This window comes from Setaria viridis, chromosome 1 (genome assembly GCF_005286985.2).
Source record: "Setaria viridis chromosome 1, Setaria_viridis_v4.0, whole genome shotgun sequence".
NCBI classification, from domain to species: Eukaryota; Viridiplantae; Streptophyta; class Magnoliopsida; order Poales; family Poaceae; genus Setaria; species Setaria viridis.
The window spans coordinates 7,128,908-7,150,265 of record NC_048263.2 but is presented as its reverse complement, the minus strand read 5'-3'; the positions used below and the strand labels follow the sequence as shown (position 1 = coordinate 7,150,265).

General features: G+C 47.1%; 2 protein-coding genes across 2 annotated transcripts; both read left to right on the top strand.

Annotated features, from left to right (window-relative positions):
* Window positions 1-5,340: 5,340 nt before the first annotated feature.
* On the top strand, window positions 5,341-7,555 carry LOC117838741 (F-box/FBD/LRR-repeat protein At1g78750). The gene is made up of 3 exons (XM_034718890.2): window positions 5,341-6,635; window positions 6,719-6,880; window positions 6,982-7,555. The coding sequence occupies exons 1-3, from the start codon at window positions 5,367-5,369 to the stop codon at window positions 7,348-7,350; spliced, it is 1,800 nt and encodes a 599-aa protein (XP_034574781.2). The 5' UTR covers window positions 5,341-5,366; the 3' UTR covers window positions 7,351-7,555.
* A 6,984-nt stretch (window positions 7,556-14,539) lies between these two features.
* Window positions 14,540-16,387, top strand: LOC117842985 (sugar transport protein MST6). Its single transcript, XM_034723525.2, has 2 exons — window positions 14,540-15,598; window positions 15,678-16,387. Exons 1-2 carry the CDS (start codon window positions 14,702-14,704, stop codon window positions 16,146-16,148), a joined length of 1,368 nt encoding a protein of 455 aa, XP_034579416.2. The 5' UTR covers window positions 14,540-14,701; the 3' UTR covers window positions 16,149-16,387.
* The last annotated feature ends 4,971 nt before the right edge of the window (window positions 16,388-21,358 follow it).

The window sequence follows — 21,358 nt, the reverse complement described above, 5'->3', positions numbered from 1 at the left end:
GAGAAGAGTAAACCATTTGCTCGAACAAGGTACTCGGCAGATGGTGCCACCTGTATTTTTCTCAATTCTTTGTGTAATTAGGTGTGTTTCTGTCCAAACTTATCTTGCTTGTATTTGACGTTGAGCATGTAATTAGGTGTGTTTCTGTCCAAACTTATCTTGCAGAGTAAACCATTTATTTTTTTTCCTTTGATTGGAACAAATGTATACCTTTGATTGAACTCTGTCATTAGCTGGTTAAAATCCAAGGATTAGTGGATGAGGTTCTGTCAGTCTTGTCTAATGCCAACTATCTTGATACGAGCTGATATCCGATCTAGCTCTTTGCGATTTATTTACTGCTGGGCTACACGTTTAGCGATACTTCCTTGGCTTCATTTTTGTACAATGCAGATGAGCTTTATTTGTACCGTAACTGACTTGTAGATTAATGCATTCTAATATGACATTTCTGAGTTGGATAGATGCCTGAAATTGATTGGAACTCAGAGAACACTCGGATGTTGTGTATGTTATTTGCCGAACAAGTTGGAAAAGGAAATCGGCCAAACACACACTTGAATGCACTTGGGTATGCTGAGGTTGAGAAAGGGTTCAAAGAAAGGACTGGAATAGTAGTTACGAAGGCTCAGATCAAGAACAAATGGGACAAGTTAAAGGAAGATTTCAAGGCATGGAAGAAACTAATGCTGAGGCAAACAGGAACTGGTTGGGATCCTATAAAGAAGACTATTGCAATGGATGACGAATGGTGGAAAAAAGCTAGAGCTGTAAGTTGATTAAATTTTTTTGATATATATGTTTTGCATACGTTAATTTTGTTAGTAATACGTATAATAATATGTGTTGTTTTGATTATTTCAGGACATTCCGGGTTGTGAAAAGTTCAAAAAGAAGGTCTTGAGAATGAAGATGAATTAGCCAAGTGTTTTTCTGACATCACTACTATTGGTATTGATCATTGGTCTCCTCATGTTGTGAATGTTGAAGCATCAGAAAATATGGATGAGACACAAGATGAGGAAATCAATTGTGAGCCACGAGATGATGAATTCATTCAGGATACACAAGAGGAGGATATTGGTATTACTCCTCCACCTGCGAGTGGCAAGAGATTGGCAAGGTATGTTGATAGAAGTGGCAAGAAGGCGAAGTCTGGAAATGCACTCCTAATTCAAGAAGCAGTAACAAGTATGGCAAGTTCAGCCAATGAATATGTTTCTAAGAGACATAGAAAATATTCTATTGATGAAGTGATGGAGGTTGTGATTGCTTGTGGGGCCGGCTATGATAGCAATGAACATTACATGGCGTCTGAGCTGTTTGTGAAGAAGGAGCAAAGTGAGATGTTCATGACCTTGCCTACTGATGAGATTAGGTTCAATTGGCTTAGGAGGAAGTACAATGATAAATATGAAAAGTAGAAATTGGCTTGGTGAGAGTGATGTCATTTGTGTATGCTACTATTTTATTTTTGTCGCATGTGTGGTACATTTTACTTTATTGCATTTTATTTATGTATGACAATTGTATCTTACATTTCATTTATGTCAATGTTCATAGATGTCTTCAAGTGAGTCTGATGAATCTAGTGAGTCTGATGGTGAATATTTTTTTAAAATGGTTGAAAGCTGTGGTAAGCTAGCACAAAGTTATCATGACTCATATATGGATAAGGTACCGCCGAGATTTATGTTTTCACAACAAAGTGAAATGGGATGGCTGATGGAGATGGTAAACACTCCAGGGGAGTGCCATCGAATGTTTCGGATGAATGAGGTTATTTTTCAGGATCTTCATGATGTGTTGGTTGAGAGGTACGGATTAAAACCATCGAAGCACGTGAATACTTATGAAATGTTGGCCATTTTCCTATTCACATGTAGTGGGTGTGAGTCAAATAGAAGAGGATAAAATAAGTTCAAACACTCAGGTAAAACCATTAGTAGAAAATTTCATGAAGTTCTAAATTGTGTGGTTGCCATAGCACAAGATTTCTTGAGACCGACAGATCATAATTTTCACAATGTGCACAAGAGGATTAGGAATGACAAGAGAGCATACCCACACTTTATGGATTGTATTGGTGCACTTGATGGAACCCATATTCATGTGTATTTATCACCTGAAGAACAAGTGAGATGTATTGGTAAGACTGGAATTGCAACTCAAAATGTGCTTGCCGTTTGTGATTTTGATATGCGCTTCACCTATGTGGCTGCGGGTCAACCGGGTTCTTTGCATGACACTAGTGTATTGTACCATGCATTGGAAGCAGATGTAAATGTCTTCCCACATCCTCCTCAAGGTAAAGATTTTTCCTTATGTTTCTTTTCATATTTGTATGCACAAACTTATCTTATTTTACATATGTGTAGGCAAGTACTATGTTGTAGATGCGGACTATCCTAATCATTCGGGGTATCTGGCTCCATACAAGGGTGAAAGGTACCACTTACCCGAGTGGCATCGAGGTATGGAACCAAATACTCCAAAAGAGAAGTTCAACCGTATACACTCATCTGTTCGTACTGTTATTGAGCGGTCATTTGGAGTATTAACAATGAAATGGCAAATCCTTTACAAGATGCCCGGTTATTCAATGGTCACACAAAAGAAGATTGTTGCTGCTATTATGGTTCTACACAATTTCATACGTGAACATGCTAGTGTTGATGTGGACTTTGTTAATTTTGATAGAGATCCTACCTACATGCCTACTATTCCGGTAAGATACAACAAGTATGCCGTGTCTCAACATGCCTCCGATGGATCAACTTCGGAATCAAGCTTTGTGACTATGGATACCTTTCGTGATAGTATGGCTACATCAATTGCTCTAACATGGAATTAGTGCAATGATTACTGTAACGACCTTATTTTGGAACTATGAATTTATTTCAAAATTTTAAAATTTTGGAACATGTAATTTATTATTATTTTGGACTTCAATGCATGTACTTTCATTTTATATTTGTGATAAGTAGTTCAAGTCGAACCAGGGGTAAGAAAGGCAATCTACCCTCAAACTCCTCTTTTCTGGAGCTAGGGACACCCTCCCAGCCAAACACCCTCACCAGACAGCTCCAACTCCACCCAGAGCTGGCTCCACCTGGAGTTCTGGAGTGGAGCAGCTCCACCCAGAGTTGGAGTCATGCCAAACAGGATCTAAATTAAAGGCTCTCAATAGGAAGGCTCTCAAAAGGAAGGCTACCAATCAATCAAGAGCATGAAAAAGGAAGGAAACCACGAAAAAAATCATGGAGTCGCGGAACGGCAGAACGTGGAAAACGTGGAAAAGGAAGGAGACCTCGGCCAAAAAATCAGGAACGTGATTGGCGCGCGGAAGGGTACGTGCGTGCGGGTAAGGAGGGCAGGTAAGGAGAAAAGAAAGGTGAGAAAAAACAGATGTTTTGGCAGAATCATTTTCTATCATCTAGTTTTTTTGTCCTCCCACCCTTCGTCACATCTTTTCGTCACCCTCCTAGCCTGGTAGGTGGGTCCTCTGTGAGGGGTACAGGGGTGTAACTCTGGGTAGAAATTGTTTTTAATTTGGTCGCTCTTTATAGTTTATAGTATAGATTTGGTAGGGGAGAGGAAACGAGCAAGAATCATGTGGAGATGGGTTCGAGTGCAATCTGGTGGTTATTCTTCTTTAGCAAACCTTTATATCTTTATACCCGCAGCGAACCATTAGATCAGAGATCCTAGAATTTGATTTATCTCTAAACTAATTACAAGAATCCACTGCACCTCATTTTATCATGAAACACCTTTCCCTTATCATGAAGTCGAAAAATGGCGGAGGTATCACACTCGATGCATCGTATTATCTCTCAGCTAGGCTTCCTATGCCATCTCCTCATCATATCTTTCACATTACTATCTACTTATCCTATAGCATCTTCTCATCCTATCTTTCAAGATATTTAGTTTGAAATTATGAAAGATTATATTACCTTAGAAGGCACTTTCATATTTATGCGATGTTATAACTATATATTAATAAGAAAAAATATTGGTCAAAATTAAATATGAAATATACCGCTCCCAGATAATTCAGCAATGCCAAGTATTGGTGACCGGTCGGCCCTTTATTGTCATGTTATACTAAGTCTTTGTTAATCCTTTTCCATTCACCGAAGGTGACAATTCACATGTTCGCTAAAATGTGGGATAATGTTTAAGAGATACAAATAATTGTTCTTTCGTACTTTCCTAAAAGGACCCGAATAAATTCAATCGACTATTTTTTAGAAATACGGCCAATAAGTTTATTCTAATTCACTATAAGCAAGCGCACAGCTACAGTTGACTTGTTACGCTACAAATAAATATGCACCCCTCGCTGCACCTCTGTCTCTCCATTCTCCCTTGCCAATATCACCTAGTCCTGATGCCCCGCACCCAACATGACTCAGGGGCTGTTCGGATATAATGTACTAAACTTTAGGAGGGTCACATCTGATGTTCGGGCGCTAATTAAGCGTACTAAATATGAACTAATTATAAAACTAACTGCAGAACCCCTATACTAATTTGCGAGACGAATCTATTAAGCCTAATTAATCCATCATTAGCAAATGATTATTGTAGCACCACATTGTCAAATTATGGACTAATTAGACTTAATAGATTCGTCTCGCAAATTAGACTCCATCTGTGCAATTAGTTTTGTAATTAGACTATATTTAATACTCCTAATTAGTATCAAACATTCGATGTGACAGGTACTAAAGTTTAGGATGGTGTATCCAAACACCCCCTCATTTGCAAGCTCGCCACCTAGTTGCTACCGTGCCAACCGTCATTGCGCCGATATGGCTTCTATGCATACCTGCAAAGAGGGAGGGCAAGAGTGTAACCTTAACCTGAGCTCCTGGAGCCCTTTGGACCACTTTCTTCCCTTGATGAAGAAAAATATGGAAGATCCTCTCCTAAACAAGCATGGAATTTAGATAAAGAAATAAATCAATGTAGGGAAATTAGAGAAGGAAAGAAATCAATGTTTGCTTTCACATAATTAGCAGGCATTTCATCCGGGAGCTCAAAATTAGCAAAGCATTGAAAACGGCGCAAAAGGTACGCAGAACAAAAAAAAAGGAGAAAGAGAGGGAAGAAACGAAACGGAAGAAAAAGGACGTGAAGTGCCGTGTGAACAGCGGCGGGCGAGAGAAAAAAATGGGAAGCAAGGCGAGGCCCGCGGGGCTGTGCGTGCTGCCTGTTGGTGTGAAAAGGTCGCGGCCGGCGACCCGGCGGAAAAGGCCCGAACGGTAAAGCAACGTCGCAGCGCACCCGCGACGCAACGCAACGCAAAGGGGAGGGTGGCGCGGCCCGACGCGAGCGAGCGGAGGAGCGTGAGCCGTATGACCCGCGCGGCACCACCAGCGCAAGTAGCCAGCCAGAACACACCACAGCAGGCAGAGAGAGAGAGAGAGAGAGAGAGAGAGAGAGGGAGGGAGGGGAAAGAGGGAAGCGAGCACAAGAGGCCACCGCAGCGGCCAGGCGGCGAGCAAGACGCCTCCACACGTCTCTCCCCCTTCCCTTCCCATTCCCCTCCCCGCCCCTGCTTCACAACACAGCCCTGTAGGAGCGGCGCAACCAAACCCCGCGGAATCCTCCCCCGATGCGGCGCGGGTAGGAGCCGGCGGCGGAGCGGAATGGCGGGGGGCGGCGGGAAGCGGCGCCGGGTGGGAGGTGGGGGCCACGAGGATGATGATGAGGAGGAGATGGTGGTGGAGGAGGACCGCATCTCGGACCTGCCGGACGCGCTGCGGATGCAGATTCTGAGCCTGCTGCCGCTCAAATCCGCCATCCGGACCGGCGCTCTCTCCTCGCGGTGGCGGTGCCTGTGGGAGCAGCGGTGGCCGGAGCCGTCGTCGGTCCGCATCCGCCTCCCTCCCGGCGCGGCGGGGGCGGCGGCGCGGGTGGAGCAGTTCGGGCTCATCGACCGGCGCGGGAGGCGCCGGATGGACTGCTTCTCGCTCGCCTTCCACGGCGGGCAGCTCACGCAGCCGGACCTCAGGCGCTGCCTCGACTACGCCGCGGTGTGCGAGGTCGAGGACCTGCACCTCCGCGTCGACGGCGGCGCGGGGAGGGGATCGCGCGGGGGCGGGGGCACCCGCGGCCGGGGCATGCTCACCGTCCACTTCCCCGTCGGGAGCCGCCTGCTCGCGCGCCTCTCGGTGCGGGGGCTCAACCTCACGGCGGCCGCCAACGCGATGGTCGCCACGCTCGAGGTGATCCACCTCCACTCGGTGTTCCTCACCGACGCCGCGCTGCGACGGGTCGTCGCCGCCTGCCCCCGCCTCCGGGAGCTCGACCTCCGCTACTGCCGCCGCCTCCGCCGCATCGACTTCAGCGCCGTGGGGGTGCCCAACCTCAGGACCTTCACCCTCGTCGACTGCTCCCGCACCACGGAGGTGCGGGTCCCCATGGCGCCGCGCCTCCGGTCGTTCCGGTTGAGCGGCGCCTTCCTCTCCAGCAACATCCTCACGGGCGCTGGGGGCTCACTTGAGCATCTCTACCTCTGCTCCGGCGGGCCGGAGAACGGCTTGCCGCCCACCAACTTGCCCATCTCGGTTCCCCACCTATCGAACCTCAGTGTCCTCACCCTCTGCAGCATTGCACTCCAGGTCTGCTCAGGCATCTATGCCATTTCCTTTCAGCCCATTTCATTGCCAACAGGCTTATATACTTGTTCGCCTTTGCCTTGTAGTACATTTCTGCTTTCACAGCTAAGGCCGTAGTGGAGAGCAAGCTGCAGAGCTTGAGAGAGCTCCATTTCCTCATGTTCGGCATGGCCAACTCCAACCTTGCTGACATCTACAGCTTCCTCAAGACATGTTCCTGTCCTCAGTTGGAGCGGCTCTTTGTGCAGGTCTCTGTTTGCTTATTTTTATTGCAAAAATCTGCATTCGATTGCTAGTTTGTTTATGGCCATGCGATCTGTTTCTCAAACATGTTCCACTGAACTTGCAGCTCCCGACGAACGTTCGTGATTCATTCACGGAGAATTTCTTGGAGGTAGCGGAGGAAGAGCCACCTAAAGGTGGATTAGAAAACCTTTGGTTAGCCAAGATGACAAACTTCAAGGGGCACCGTAATGAGATGCAACTAGTAGAATTTCTGCTTAGAAAGTCTAGTTGTCTGAAGAAACTATTTCTGATTGCTCCTACAGAGGATCACCCTCAAGGACTCCGCAAGATTCAGTCGGATGTGCTGCCCAGTTTTCTGAAAACAGAAATAATGCATTTGGAAAGAGCTTCAGCAAATACCCAGATAATTTTCAGTGAGCCTGATGGTCCTCAGATCCAACCATTGCATTCGGAGGTCTTTGTCAGGTTTTAGATTGAAATGAGCAAAATATTGTTGTAGTTCAGTTTCTGCTCATCAATTTTAGATTTCTAGCTGTTAGATAACAGACATGGGGAAAAGAAATCTGCAAGGAATACAGAGTTTGATATATGTTTTCTTTTTGCAATTCATATTACTGAAATATTCTGGCATAAAGGTTGAAATGGGAGGAATTCTGACCTGCCACATTTTTCTCTTCTACCATCCTCAGCTTCTCTTTTGCTGCTTGTGTGCATGCCCAAAAGAATTGAATGCTTATCAGGCATCTCTTTATAGTTAGCTTTTTACAAATTGCTGTTAGTACACCTTCACTTTATTTGGTGTGGATTAGTTTCGTCCTACATTAGAATCGGTAAGTTAACTGTGTATTCCGGATAACTTCAGAGTTAGCTGGAGCTTGCGCACTTCTCTTTGGTTAATCCAGAAATAACATTATATTATTCTGTCCAGGTTTCTTCTAGATACATGCAATCTGATAACAAAAAGATCGTATAACTTGTCACCTGTTTTTAGTGGTTCCCATGGAGCCTTGTAAGAAAATGAAGCATCTTGTTTATAGCAGTTCCCATGGAGTCTTGTAAGAAAATGAATGTATATTTGGAACCATATTTGATCCTTTTTCATGATAAGGGGTGAACATGTTTCGCTACAACAGCTTGACATGAGTAGCTTGGAAGTAGCGCTGCAATGTTGTTGATTTGTTACCTTCATGCCAAAATAACAGGCTTTCCTGAATTTATACTTCATGTGAAGATTACATCCTGCTGGTACCAGATGTATGTGGAATTATTGGATGACTACGTTTTTTTCTTTTAGTGTCTTTTTTATAAATGTCTTTGATATGAACGTAATGTTTATTCTTATGATGTTCTTAGTCTGATTGTCTATAACTATCTGCCAGTTAGTCTGGTATGGCTACTATAACCAATCAAATTTGTAATTGACTTTGTGTGGAAGCGGAATAGCAGATGGGGGAAATGAGCTTTACTCAGTGCTAGTAACTGTGATTTTTGTGCCTGCTGGATATTTGAGGTGATGCACCGGTTGCAATTCTGCAATACTGTGATTAATAAGAAATAGCTATCTTGCTAAAATTTTACAAGACATAATTGACAGTCTGCTGTTGTAGTATTAGTTTATCCTTAAAGATTGTATGCTGGGGTTGTGCAGGTGGCTGAATTTATATTTGCTATTTTTGGAGGTCGGGAGGGGGGGGGGGGGGGTCTTAAGTGTTCTTGTTTGATGTTTGGGCCATTGAGTATTAGTGGTGGAGATAAGTGAGGTGAAGTGGTGCGGTGTTCTTAGCTAGCTTTGCAGTGACAAGCCACTGCGGAATGGTGAGTGGCAATTCCATTCTGATGGTTGGTAGTACTTCCCGCATGTACCTTGGGATTTTGTGTGTGTGTGTGTGTGGGGGGGGGGGGGGTGATATCTTTGTGAAAATTCTATGGTGCTCCTTTTATGAAGTGAAAGCCATATCACCTTAGTGCTTTGCACTTGTGTCTTATCCTTTCAAACCATGCAGAGCTGTAGAGCCACACAGCATAGTGAAATGATATGGATAATGTTGGTAAAGGGGTCCATTATCTTTGAACCTTCTTATGCGCTTGTATATTCGAAGCAGTGATATTTATGCGTAGCCTTCACATCCTCTTGAATTTGTCAATTCTTTTTGAAAGCTTGGGCTGCATAGGAATGTCAAGCTACGAGAAATCACTCTTGATGTGAAGTCACGGAGCTGGACTTTGGATTTGATGATTTATGAAGCTGAATCTTTCAAGATATATGACGAACAATGCAGAACTTCATTGTTTCTGTTGCAAAACAACCTGATCACCACTTGAGTACTTGACTATTAATCTTCAATATATCGTTGCCTTTGACTCAATGTATCTATGTGTACTGCTCCAGACATGGAATGGAAGTCAACATATTCTTTTAGAATTGTTTCCATATCGTACAAGTGCTCGCTTGAAGTTTATCTTTGGAGTAAACTATGTGTCAAGTCAACCCCTGAGCATTTTTTCCACATCTTTTAAATCTGGGACCTGAATCCCACTGGTCGATTGTGATTTCTTCATTAATGCCAGATTTTTTCATTAATATTTCTTATTCTGTAATCTGCAATTATTATAGAACAACTTTATTGAAAAAAGTACTTTACCTATTTATATCCTCTACTTATATTGCCAACTTGCAAAATACAGGAATAAGAGGATGCTTACAAGATCTTAAAGAGCGTGGTATGCTGCTTCGGAAAAGATTGCTTATGCTGGTGAGGAAAAGAAAGTGTATCCTACTTTGTGTAAATTAGTGGTGGGTCTAGGATTGACCTTGTAGGGGTGGTGCATGATTTTATTATTGAAGGCTGGTAGAGTTATATCCCCACACTCCAAGCTTTGTTAAGATATGTTTTATTCAATCTGTAGGATATGTTAGGTATGTAGGTGACTCTTGTTTGCAACACTGCCCGTAGTTCATTTGCATAACGAATGCTAGCTTTTCTAGTGACTTGATAAATAGTCTTCTATTGAAGGGACCTGTACATTAACTAACAAGGATCATGGTGTCTGTAAATAACTGGAAGCCTACCTTCAGTACTTAGAATAAGAACAACAACAATAATAACAACAGCAAATCCTTAGTCCCATGCAAGTTGGGTAGGCAGTTATTACAATAACAGGAAGGAATGTTTTCCAAGGATCTGGGAATTTATTGATTTGGGTTTGTGCGGATCCTTCTAGTAGGCAGCGTCCAATTCTATTTTGACCTCAGAGATAACTTTCTTTTCTTGTCCCAATTTGTTTAGTATAATTATTATCTCAATAATATATTCCTATGTGTTAGTTTTAGGCTTTGAGCTTTTTGTGGTTCTACCAGGATATAAATATAATATAATCCTATCTATTTTTTGGGCCTTAGCTTTATGCTTTTCTTTGTAAGATATGAACGAATATCTCTAAATTTAACCTGAACCCCGACCCAATTTTCATGAAGCATTTTTTTCATAACTAAGGTCAAGGTCCAGTTTGGTAATTCTTATGAGATTAAAACTTTGAATCTTTAACACAGACATACCAATTTAGCCGTTACTATGTATTAGTTTAATGAAGAGTTTAAAACTTGAGATACATTTGGATGCTACATTTCTAACATTTGGCAATCGGCATGTGAATTATCAAGTATTTTAAATATGTTTATGGTTCTGCACTCATATTTTAAATGTTTATGGTCATTTGTCAGTCCGCAAATTACATCTCGTCATTCAGTCATTTCTACAAGCACCTGAATGTGTTTATGGTCTCGCATTCATTTTAAATGTTTGGTGATCAGATGAATGTCTATATGGTCCTGCACTCGCATTTAAATGTTTGGTAAGTGGATATTTCATTAATATTGAAGGGAAAGTTATAACTTTCTAGAGAGTCGAGCTGACTGGGAAAGCAATATTCTTATTATGTAATAACCAGAAAGAGCCAATCACACATCAGCTGATGAAATGTCTGTCCATATGACATGGCTGTTTGGGCTGCTCTTCTTAGGATGTCCTTTACAACTAATTGGATAGGGTCTATGGCATGGCAGTATAACGTGGTTGCTTTGCCAGGTGTCTTTTACTTCAAATCTTTCTCAGCACACCTTGCATTACTCTTTATCCTTGATAAAACCAAGCTAAATTAAATTACATATTGTATGTATCTATGCTTTCTTAACGTCTCTTGAAATTTTTGTGTCCTTTTTAGGACATGCTTTTCCTTTGTCCTTCCATTCCACTGTATTGCAATAATATCTGTGCAGCTGCTCAGATATGGTGTGTAAGAAACCTGCTAGTGGGGTGGGTCTGTGTTTAGTGTTAGACTGTTAGGACTGCATTTATTTGTATGCCTCATGGTCGTGGTCCTTGGCCTATGTGCTACAGTGGGGGTACAGGCCCAATTTATCATCACTACTGATTTACTTCATCTGTCTAAGAATGTATTTTGTTTCATTATGACAAGCCTTTGACCAACAGTTACTTGATTACTAGTATATAACTTTTGTGATACAAAATTGATGTTATTAGCCTACAAAATTATGGGGAAGTTGTAAATTTAGAAGTGGGCGTCTACTGTCTACGTAATAACTAAAAGGCTGGAATTCCATTGATGCTGTTTTACTTCTCTTGATGGCCTCATTTCTGGGGCTATTTACTCACCCTTGCTTGTTCCCTTCAACCTTTTGTGCTCCTAGGTCCTTTCTCTTTATAGCTACCAGGTCCTACAAATAAGTGGGTGCTGGGTAGACATTTCATGCTCATCCATGTGTTGCAACGTTATGTAGTGGCACTCGATGGAGATATCAAAAAGTTTGAGCGTATTATATGATCTTTCAAGAAACTTTTGCCATCCTTTGCTCTGTTGTATTGAATTCTGTTCAGGACCAGCAGCACTTCCTTGCAGGTGAAAGGGCCCCAAGTCGCTTGGCCTTTGTACATGGCTGGGCTCCGCTGGTAGCTGAAATTAAATAGCACTTAGTAGGTACACTAGGACACTGCAACTTGGTTTGCATATTCAGTCCTCTCTCAGAAAAAAAAACTTTGCATATTCCGAGGTATTGTTCATCTGACAATTGCACTCAAGTCTTGACGTACGAAATTCTCAATTTTGTGCCTTTGATTCAGAGAGATTATTCATTCGATAACTGCATTCAAGAGTTGCTCTGCAAAGTTCTTAATTTTTGTATCTTTCGTTTCTAGCTTGAGCTCCTAAACTTGATTTTGGATGGTAGTCATCTATGGAGCAGCTCTGTCCTGTAACTTCTTCACATTCGGTACGCTAGGCATCTATCTTTTTTTTTTTTCCGATGGGACGCAGAATTTGCTGAAGCTTGAGGCCTGTCAAAGTATATCAAAGAATGTTGACTGGACTCTGGAGTATCAAATTTCTTTCTAATTGTCCCTTAAGGTTCGTACTGGCCGTACATTCTGAACAAACGAAGGTGCAGTGGTATACTTCACATGTGCGGTGGTACAGAGTAGCAGTGGTAGACCGGCAGTACGGGCATGTGGTCCACTCCGTACCTGCTCTGCTCTCAGCCTCACCAACCGGTTTGCCTCTTTCCATCACGTGGACCTCGTGCTAGAATGTCTCCACTCCACTTGCAAATATCTCTTGTGGTCTTGTAATTAGCTTGGTTAAATGGGAAAAATAAGTCCGCAAAGCCTGAGTAATTTACGGCCGGCATTTTGTAGTTCATGCACTAGATGATTTTATGAGAAGATGAATCAGGGTTCAGAAAATCCAGCATGTTTTTTTACCATTTAAAGATTCCCAGAGTGTTCATAGGTCCATGCACTAATTGCTCTTGCACACCATGGGTAACACTATTATGCACTGTTTCTTTCACTGCAAGTATGTCTGACACAGTTTATACTTGACCGTTTGGTGCCAGCCAGCTTTGCCCAACATGATGAAATAGAACAATGAGATAAAGGTAAATGTGGATCTTAACTTTTCATTATTTTACTCTCGAAAGGCACTTACGGAGTGGATGGTGGTGTCACGTATCATAGTGAGAAGCAGCAACTTAATCATCAGCTCCTGTGATGTATCCAAGCGTGGGCACAGTAAGAGGACCTGTTCTCCTTTTCCACTACACCCACCCATCCCACTGAACCTAAACGCGTGTCGTGTGCCATCTGAAGGGCACCACCGCACCAAGGAGATGGCATCCTCCAGAATTCCAGGGCACTACCACGAGCTGCATTCAGGAACAGTCTGTGAGAATTCGTCTCGTTCTACAATTAGCAGAGGGGACTCCCTTGTGAAATCAGTAGAAGTCTCTGCATTGTCAGGCTGCCAGCAAAAGAGAGCCGGTCAGGCACCAGGGAGCTGACGGAGAACATCAACAGCCTCCGGTAGACTGGTACTATGGGCGCGCAAGGTGGCCTCTTGTGCCGATGCCGGCATGCAAGTCGGTTAGCTGAACGATGGCTATGCTGAACCTGAGCACTCGAGCAGCATGGATGCAGTAAAAATGTCCGTGATAGAGGGAAGAGGTGCAGTTTCAGAACTGGTGAATTATCTCAGCAAAAGAAAGAACATGACGAAGTTTTTTTTTATAGAAAAGGAACAGTCAGGAGCTCTGACGTTCATAAAGTAATAGAGGAGGAGAGAAAAGTCCAACAAGAACAGCAAAGGCCTAGCTAGGCCAAGAAACCGAAAAAAGCGAGGACAAGAAAACTAGCGAAGCTCAGGCACAATCCAGTCGCTCTTTGATTTGAAAAAACCTGGCCTGCCTTGCTCATCCAATCTGGGAGAACTTGCTCTCTGAAACTTTCAGTAGTTCTGTTCCCCACGTAAAACTGCACTGGACGATCTCATCAGATTGAATTTTCTTCTTCCAACTATCTCCATCTGAATTTTTTGGTGAAATAATCAGTCAATTGTTAGCAATATCCAACTCTGAGGCACTAAATAACACTTCGTGTGCCAATGCAGCCAAGAGTGCAAATACTGAAATGCAGCCAAGAGTGCAAATCGAAGTTGCACTTGCCTCCAGATCACACTGTTCTTGAGCTACAACAGAAAGATGGAATACAGGGTTAAACCCACAACGTGCACAAAAATGGCGCTCATCCTGCATCAATTCCTCCTCAGTGCATGATACAATGCAACATGCTAAAAATGGAAAGCGTGGTCTCCCAAGATTAGAAGCTTCAAAGCCGTGGTTGACCTTGAAACCATGGAGACGACGTTCCTGGGTGACACACACGACTCGCATACGACGATCGACCAGCACGCGTCCTACGATTTAGGACGGGACCGCCGCACCACTCGCCGAGCCCTTCCACCGGTTTAAGCGCTCGCCGCTCCCGCCTCGACGCATCCTTCCCCCGCCGCGCAACAAGGACGAACAGGAGGGGCTCGCCACCTCCTCCTCCGATCACCCCCTTCGTTCCCGTCGAGATCACCGGCCTGTAAGTGACCGGTTGGTTGGTTCCCTCGCCGCCGGCGCCGGGCACAATGCCGGGAGCGGTGATCGTGCACCACCACACGAGGTACAAGACGTACCCCGGCGAGGTCACCGGCATCGTCGTCTTCTCCTGCCTCATCGCCTCCGTTGCCGGCTGCATCTTCGGCTATGACATCGGCCTCACCTGTGAGCTGAGCACTACCATAGATATATACACAGGCTGTTGAGCCAAAATGCCAAATCAGGGGCTTGCTCTGACGACTGACACGAGGGGTCTTGTTTGCTTGCTTTGTGTTGTCGTCGCCGCCGCCGCCGCCGTGATCGTGATGAAGCCGGGTTGACGTCGACGGAGCCGTTCCTGATCAAGTTCTTCCCGTCCATCTACGAGGAGATGAAGCACCAGGTGACCGTGAACCAGTACTGCAAGTTCGACAGCCAGCTCCTGACGCTCTTCTGCTCGTCCCTCTTCCTCTCCGCGATGATCGCCGCCTTCTTCGCCGGGCCCATGACCCGATCCTTCGGCCGGAAGTGGACCCTGTTCGCCGCCGCGTCCGCGTACGTCTTCGGCGCGTGCCTCGGCGGCGTGTCCGTCAACTTCCCGATGCTGCTCACCGGCCGGATCCTCGTCGGCGCCGGCGTTGGGCTCTCCATCCACGCGTCCCCGCTCTACATCTCGGAGATGGCCCCCGCGCAGCAACGCGGGATGCTCAACATCCTCTTCCAGTTCATGATCACGGTGGGGATCCTGTTGGCGAACATGACCAACTACTTCACGTCCAAGATCCCCGGCGGGTGGGGGTGGCGCATCGCCGTGGCGTTCGGCTCCGTCCCGGCCGGCGTCATCGCGCTGGGCGCGCTGGCCATCCCGGACACGCCGACCTCGCTGATCCAGCGCGGCGACACGGCGACGGCGCGCAAGACGCTGCTCCAGATCAGGGGCGTCGGCGACGTCCGCGAGGAGTTCGACGACCTGTCGGCGGCGAGCGAGGACGCCAAGGCCGTGGAGAACCCGTGGCGGGAGCTCCTGTTCGGCGGCAAGTACAAGCCCCAGCTGACATTCTCGCTGCTCGTCCCCTTCTTCCAGCAGCTCACCGGCATCAACGTGATCATGTTCTACGCGCCCGTGCTGTTCAAGACGGTGGGGTTCAAGCAGAACGCCTCCCTCGTATCCTCCGTCATCACTGGCCTCGTCAACGTCTTCTCCACCTTCGTCGCCATCATGACCGCCGACAAGGTCGGCCGCCGCGCCCTCTTCCTCCAGGGCGGCACGCAGATGATCATCTCCCAGGTACGAAGGAATGACACAACTCAACAAGGTTTGTATATATGTATATATAATATATATATAAATTCTTGGGATAATGCAGATCCTGGTGGGGACGTTCATCGGGCTGCAGTTCGGGATGAGCGGGACGGGGGCCATCTCGGAGCAGTACGCGATGTGCATCGTGCTGTTCGTGTGCGTGTACGTGGCGGGGTTCGCGTGGTCCTGGGGGCCGATGGGGTGGCTGATCCCGAGCGAGATCTACCCGCTGGCGGTGCGGTCGCCGGCGATGAGCGTGACGGTGGCCGTCAACATGTTCTTCACGGCCTTCATCGGGCAGATCTTCCTGACGCTGCTCTGCCACCTCCGGTTCGGGCTCTTCTACTTCTTCGGCGCGTGGGTGCTGCTCATGACGCTCTTCATCGCCATGCTGCTCCCGGAGACCAAGAACGTGCCCGTCGAGGAGATGGCGCACGTCTGGAAGAAGCACTGGTTCTGGAGGAAGTTCGTCATCGACACCACCGACGCGCGGAGCGCCGAGATGAGGAAGAGGATAGCGCTAGAGATGAGCTAGCTGAAGACGATGGAGCGCCAAGTAAGCCTCTTCAGTTAAGTGCTTGGCTCAATAGCTAGAGTGCAGAACACACATGAATGTTGTTTGTAGATTTGATTTGTTCATACTCCTAGCATATCTTGTAATTGTTTTTTCCTTCTCTCTGTTCTTTTTTTTGGTTTCATGCCAAGTTGTCAGCATTCTTCTTTTTAACTGAAGAATACTACATTTTATCCTCAGATGATCTCCCTTATGGTGTACTCATAATGTGATCACTACACAGTTCTCTTTTAAGCATCACCTTTAGTTTCCATGTACAAGGAAATTTAAAAATTTACCACCAAACTCAGCCGCAAGAAATGCAAAGTTCTCAGTAAAATTGATGCAGTAGTACCGCATCACGGCACTGTCCAGCAGGGCAGATACGCGAGCCACTACCGGCGAGAACGCGGCGACCCTGCAAGCGTGGCGCGGAGCAGAGGAGGCGATCATGCTCATCGAGCTGCCGCCCAGCTCGGGGGTGGACGGTATTTCATTTACCGTCCACCCCTTGCCACTGATGGCCGTCAGCTCGGCCATGCTCGAGGTCGCCGCTGCTTCGCCTTCATAGATGTTTGGTGGGTGTTACAGCCACTGAGGCGCAGCACACCTCGCTGCGGCGAGCGCTCTTGAAGCTTTTCGGGCGCCGAGCAGCTTCAGGCACTCGACAGCTCGAGTCGGCGGTAGCATCCACGACGTCGACGGCGTCGCGAAGCCGCCAGAAGCCGGCGAGGAGTGCTGTCCACGCTCGCGTCGTGGAGAAGGGTGAGCAGGCGCCCGGGCAGCGGCCCCCCGCCAGGTCAGGGGCGTGGACGGTATTTCATTTACCGTCCACCCCTGGGGCCCGTAACCACCGTCCGATCGTACCTGTGCGGCTCAGATTCGCGAGAGAAACAATCTGACTTGGTCGTTTGCCCCGTCTCGTCGCCGCGATGGCGCTGCCGGAGGGCGCCAGCAGTCTCACCGCCGGCGACGGCAGGCTCTTCCGATTGCGTTGATGCTCGACCGGTACCGGACAAAATTCCGGCGGCGTTCGGAGCAGCGCAGGCCGCCGGGTGACCGGGGACGGGGCCGAACGCGCGCAGCTGACGGCGAGCTCGAGCTGCCGGGGCGCGGCTCAAGCAAGGATTGTCTGCCGGTGCGGCCGCGAACGGGGACTTTTCGGTGTGCTCTGGATCGGCACGCTCGCCGGTAGAACAGGTTCGTCCTGCAGGCGGCCGTAGCCCTGCAGGGCTGCCGTGCCATGGCGCCGAGCAGTCTCAGAGCTGGGAAGCTCACGCCGACGAGAACGAACCCAGTTACTTGGCGCTCGGTTCGTTGGGGATAAAATTATGAGCTAGCTGGTTCGAGCGCCAAGTAAGCCTTAGCAGTTAAGTATTGGCGTGTAGAGCACAAATGAATGTCTTGTTGTAGATTTGATTTGTTCATACTCCTACCAAGTTGTCAGCATTTTTCTTTTTAATTAAAGAATACAATTTTATCCTCCGATGATCTCGCTTATAGTGCACTAATAATGTGATCACTACACAGTTCTCCTTTAAGCATCACCTTTAGTTCCCATGTACAAGGAAATTTAAAAATTTACCACCAAAACAGAACATTTCTTGTTCTTCTATCAAATGTTCTGTTTTTTTCCTGGGTTTAAATACACATGGAATTTTTTCTGCACATCTCACAAGATTTTCCATCGAATTTACAGGCCTTTCGGAATTTCCACGCGTGAATTGCTTCAAAAACATGCCACTCCATTTTCTTTCCTTTTCATATGGCTGGACCCTTCTCACGGAATTATATGGCAGCTCAATCCGAACCAAGCATTCGGATCTACACCGACTCATTGCCTGGTCACCCACCCCTCTATCTAGCGCTTTCATGTGAAGGGAGCTCAGCTCAGGGTGCATGCCAACGACGACACGCATTCAAAGAGAAAATGGTTGGCCAAACTTGCTCGAATTATTGGAGCCTAATCCCGTGAGCACCATTTGTTGGATATATAAGCACTTTTAGTCTTAATTTAATCCAGAAATAAATCATGAATACGATGAACAGACTGCAGATTAAACTAGACATGTCTACGCAAGATCTAGACAAGTCTATCATTGCAAATAGAATCACACATTCTACCATACTATCCAGTGCTATCAGACTGCAACAGATCATAATAGCTAGTATGGAAGACATAATTTGAGTTAAGAGATCGTACGTTTCTTTCTTGATGAAGACCGGCTCCTGGACGACTACCGGGTACAGCAGGCGACGACAATCAGCAGCCTGACGTTGTTCGCGACGACGAGTGAGGCCCGAGCGACGAAGAGGTAGACGAGCCGTGGTGAAGGAGTCGACGAAGAACTTGACGAAGCGGAGGAAGCGATCGAGCAGTCGCGCAGAGCGCTTCCCAAAAACCTTATTCGCCCTCTCCCGGTGCAGGATCGCTGAAGACGACGGTTCCGGAGACCTGCTCTCCCAATCACTGGTGCACGCCGACAATCGGGATGGAGTAGACTACGGTGGCGGCGCAGCAGCGAGAGGAGGCAAAAACCCTAGCTCGAATAGATCTCTTTTTTTTGGTAGAGGCCGGTAGGTCGCATATATAGGAGAGCCCACGATTCTCGTCGCGATCAACCGGTTAGGATGACCAAGTAACCAAAAAATAAAACGGCAAAAGGAAGCCGCGCCCCTGAGGCGAGGGGCTGGATTTCGACGGACTGTTCACGCAGGTGCCGCGTGCCCGCGCCCTTCGCCCGACCCGGCCCGTCGAGGCGTGGCGAGCAAGCGCGTGCGTGTGGAGCTCTCCTTCCCTCCCCACACACATAGCTTGGAGGAGTGGAGACAACTTCCATATTTAAGTTGGTCATCCCTCCCCTCCACTAGTAATGTGGGACTAAAGACTTGCACCACTCCACCTCTTACCCACATGGGCCTTTGAGATTTATTTGAAATTCTGAAATTACTTATGGGCTAGGCCCATTATTTCAACACCATTAGCCTAAGCCAAGTGACAAGAGAATATAGGAGATGGAATAAAAAGGAGAGAAAGATGAGACGTGTGAATTTGATGGCAGATTCTGAAATCTTCTTCTCCAGCTACCGCAGCTTGCATTTTTCAGTAGAAAGATCAGTTATTGAAGCGGTTTTAAGAGAGACGAGCCGCGTCATGCTCCAAGCATGTACTAATTCGTTGGACTTGGTTTATCAAAAAAAAAATCTCGTTGGACTTTGTAAACATCTCTGCTGCTCAAGTCATTTGTGGACACAAGATAGCCCATAGGTATTCACAATTTTTTTGGTCTTCTTCTCCCCTTTTATGAATATACTTGAAGTCGTTTTCTGTTCACTTTCCCTTTTCTCTCCTTTCCTTAGTATTTAAATTCCTTCTTTTCTGTTCACTTTCGCTTTTCAAGATTCTTTTACGCTAAACCAGCTATGCCAAGCTAAAAGAGAAATCAGGTGGATCCATGCAACGAAGAAGCAAAGCACCCAAACTCTGTCAGTTCCAAGATAAAACTCTGCCGCAAACAACTCGAATCCTCAGTAAAATTTATGCAGTACATCAGGATTCAACATAACTTAGAGCAAAAGAGCTGCTCCCTCCGTTTCAAATTGTAGTTCGTTTTAGCTTTTTTAGATGCATAATTTTTGCTATGCATTTAGATATAGTGTATAAGTAGATGCTTAGAAAAACTAAAACGACCTGCAATTTGAAACGGACGGAGTAGCTAACTTTTCCGACCTGGGACTTTGAACCACTAGCAAATCTCACACAAAAACTGAAAACCCCAAAAAGGGAAAGTAGTGAGCTGGATGAGTTATTTGACTGCACAGAAAAGCGTAGGAAAACCAAATTTCACAGGCACACAACAACACGAGCACGCGTTCTTAGATTACAGGGGTACAATCTGCTGCTCCAAACCTTAACTAGAAACACCACTCAGACTTGGTATGTTACAGAAAGCTTTTTAGCTATAGTAGCTTCCATCAGTTGACAACTGAGACCCAAACTGACCGACGGCGATCAGTCTGAGCAAACAGCAAAGTGGTGCAAGAAAAGGAACAAGTACAATAAGTAGTAGTAGTTCAATGGTACAGGACACTCCGGCCGCCGGCCGGCCGGCCGGAGCCGAGCCGCCGCCGGAAACACTCGCCGGAGCGCCACGAGAGGTTGCCGGATAAGTGGATACTGGATACATCGATCACTTGGGTCCCCAGAGCAGGAGGTGCATCACCTTGGCCCTCTTGCCGTTGCCGCCCGCCGCGGCGGCGTGGTCGCCGCGGCACCCCGGCTGCTGCTGCTGCTGCTGCCGCAGCTCCCGCCCCGGCACGGAGGCGTCGCGCGCCATCAGCGCGCGGCCGAGGGCGGCGAACTCCGGCCACCTGCTCTCGCGGGCGCCGCTGCTCATGGCTGCTGGCTGCTAGCTGCTAGCTGCCGCTGCTGCTACTGCACCACCGCAGCACTAGCAGTCTAGCACGCCACGCGCCTCTCTCGATCGGGTTCTTGCTTCTGTCACCAGCTACTCCAGACACCAAGCTGGTCAGTTATATAAAGCGGCGAAGCTCGAGTAGGTCTAATAGCGAGACGTGACGGATCTCCGGTGCCGCAGCTGTGGATAAGAGACAGCAAAAAAAAAAAAAAAGTGCCGCGCGATCGACGAGTGGCCGCCGGTCGAGCGGCCGGAAATATCTTGTTGACGTACGTGGTCTTGCCCGATTTTTTCCCCTCACTTCCGTCGCGTGTCTCGGCCCTCGGCGTCACGGCGCGGGCGATTCAAGTCTGAGAAAAGCTCGGTGCGGCGTCGCCTGGTCGGAGGCGGTCAGGTCGTCCGGATCAAGTAATAATCAAGTGATCGATCAGTGAGAGATCCAAGCGATCGATCGCGTGGGGTGTCGCCGATCTCGGCGGCGCGCCGGCGCGGCGTTCTCGCTCGGTGTGATCTGGACAGGCATGCTCGCCGGCAGAACAGGTTCGTCCTGCAGGCCGCCGTAGACCTGCAGGGCTGCCGTGCCATGGCGCCGAGCAGTCTCAGAGCTCGGCGGCTTACGCCGCCCCCGTCAACTAACCCAGTTACTTGGCGCTCAGCTAGCTCATCTGGAGGAAGTTCGTCATCGACACCAGCCGAGATGAGGAATAGGATAGCGCTGTAGATGAGCTAGCTGGTGATCGATGTCCCCAAAGGATCGAGCGCCAAGTAAGCTGT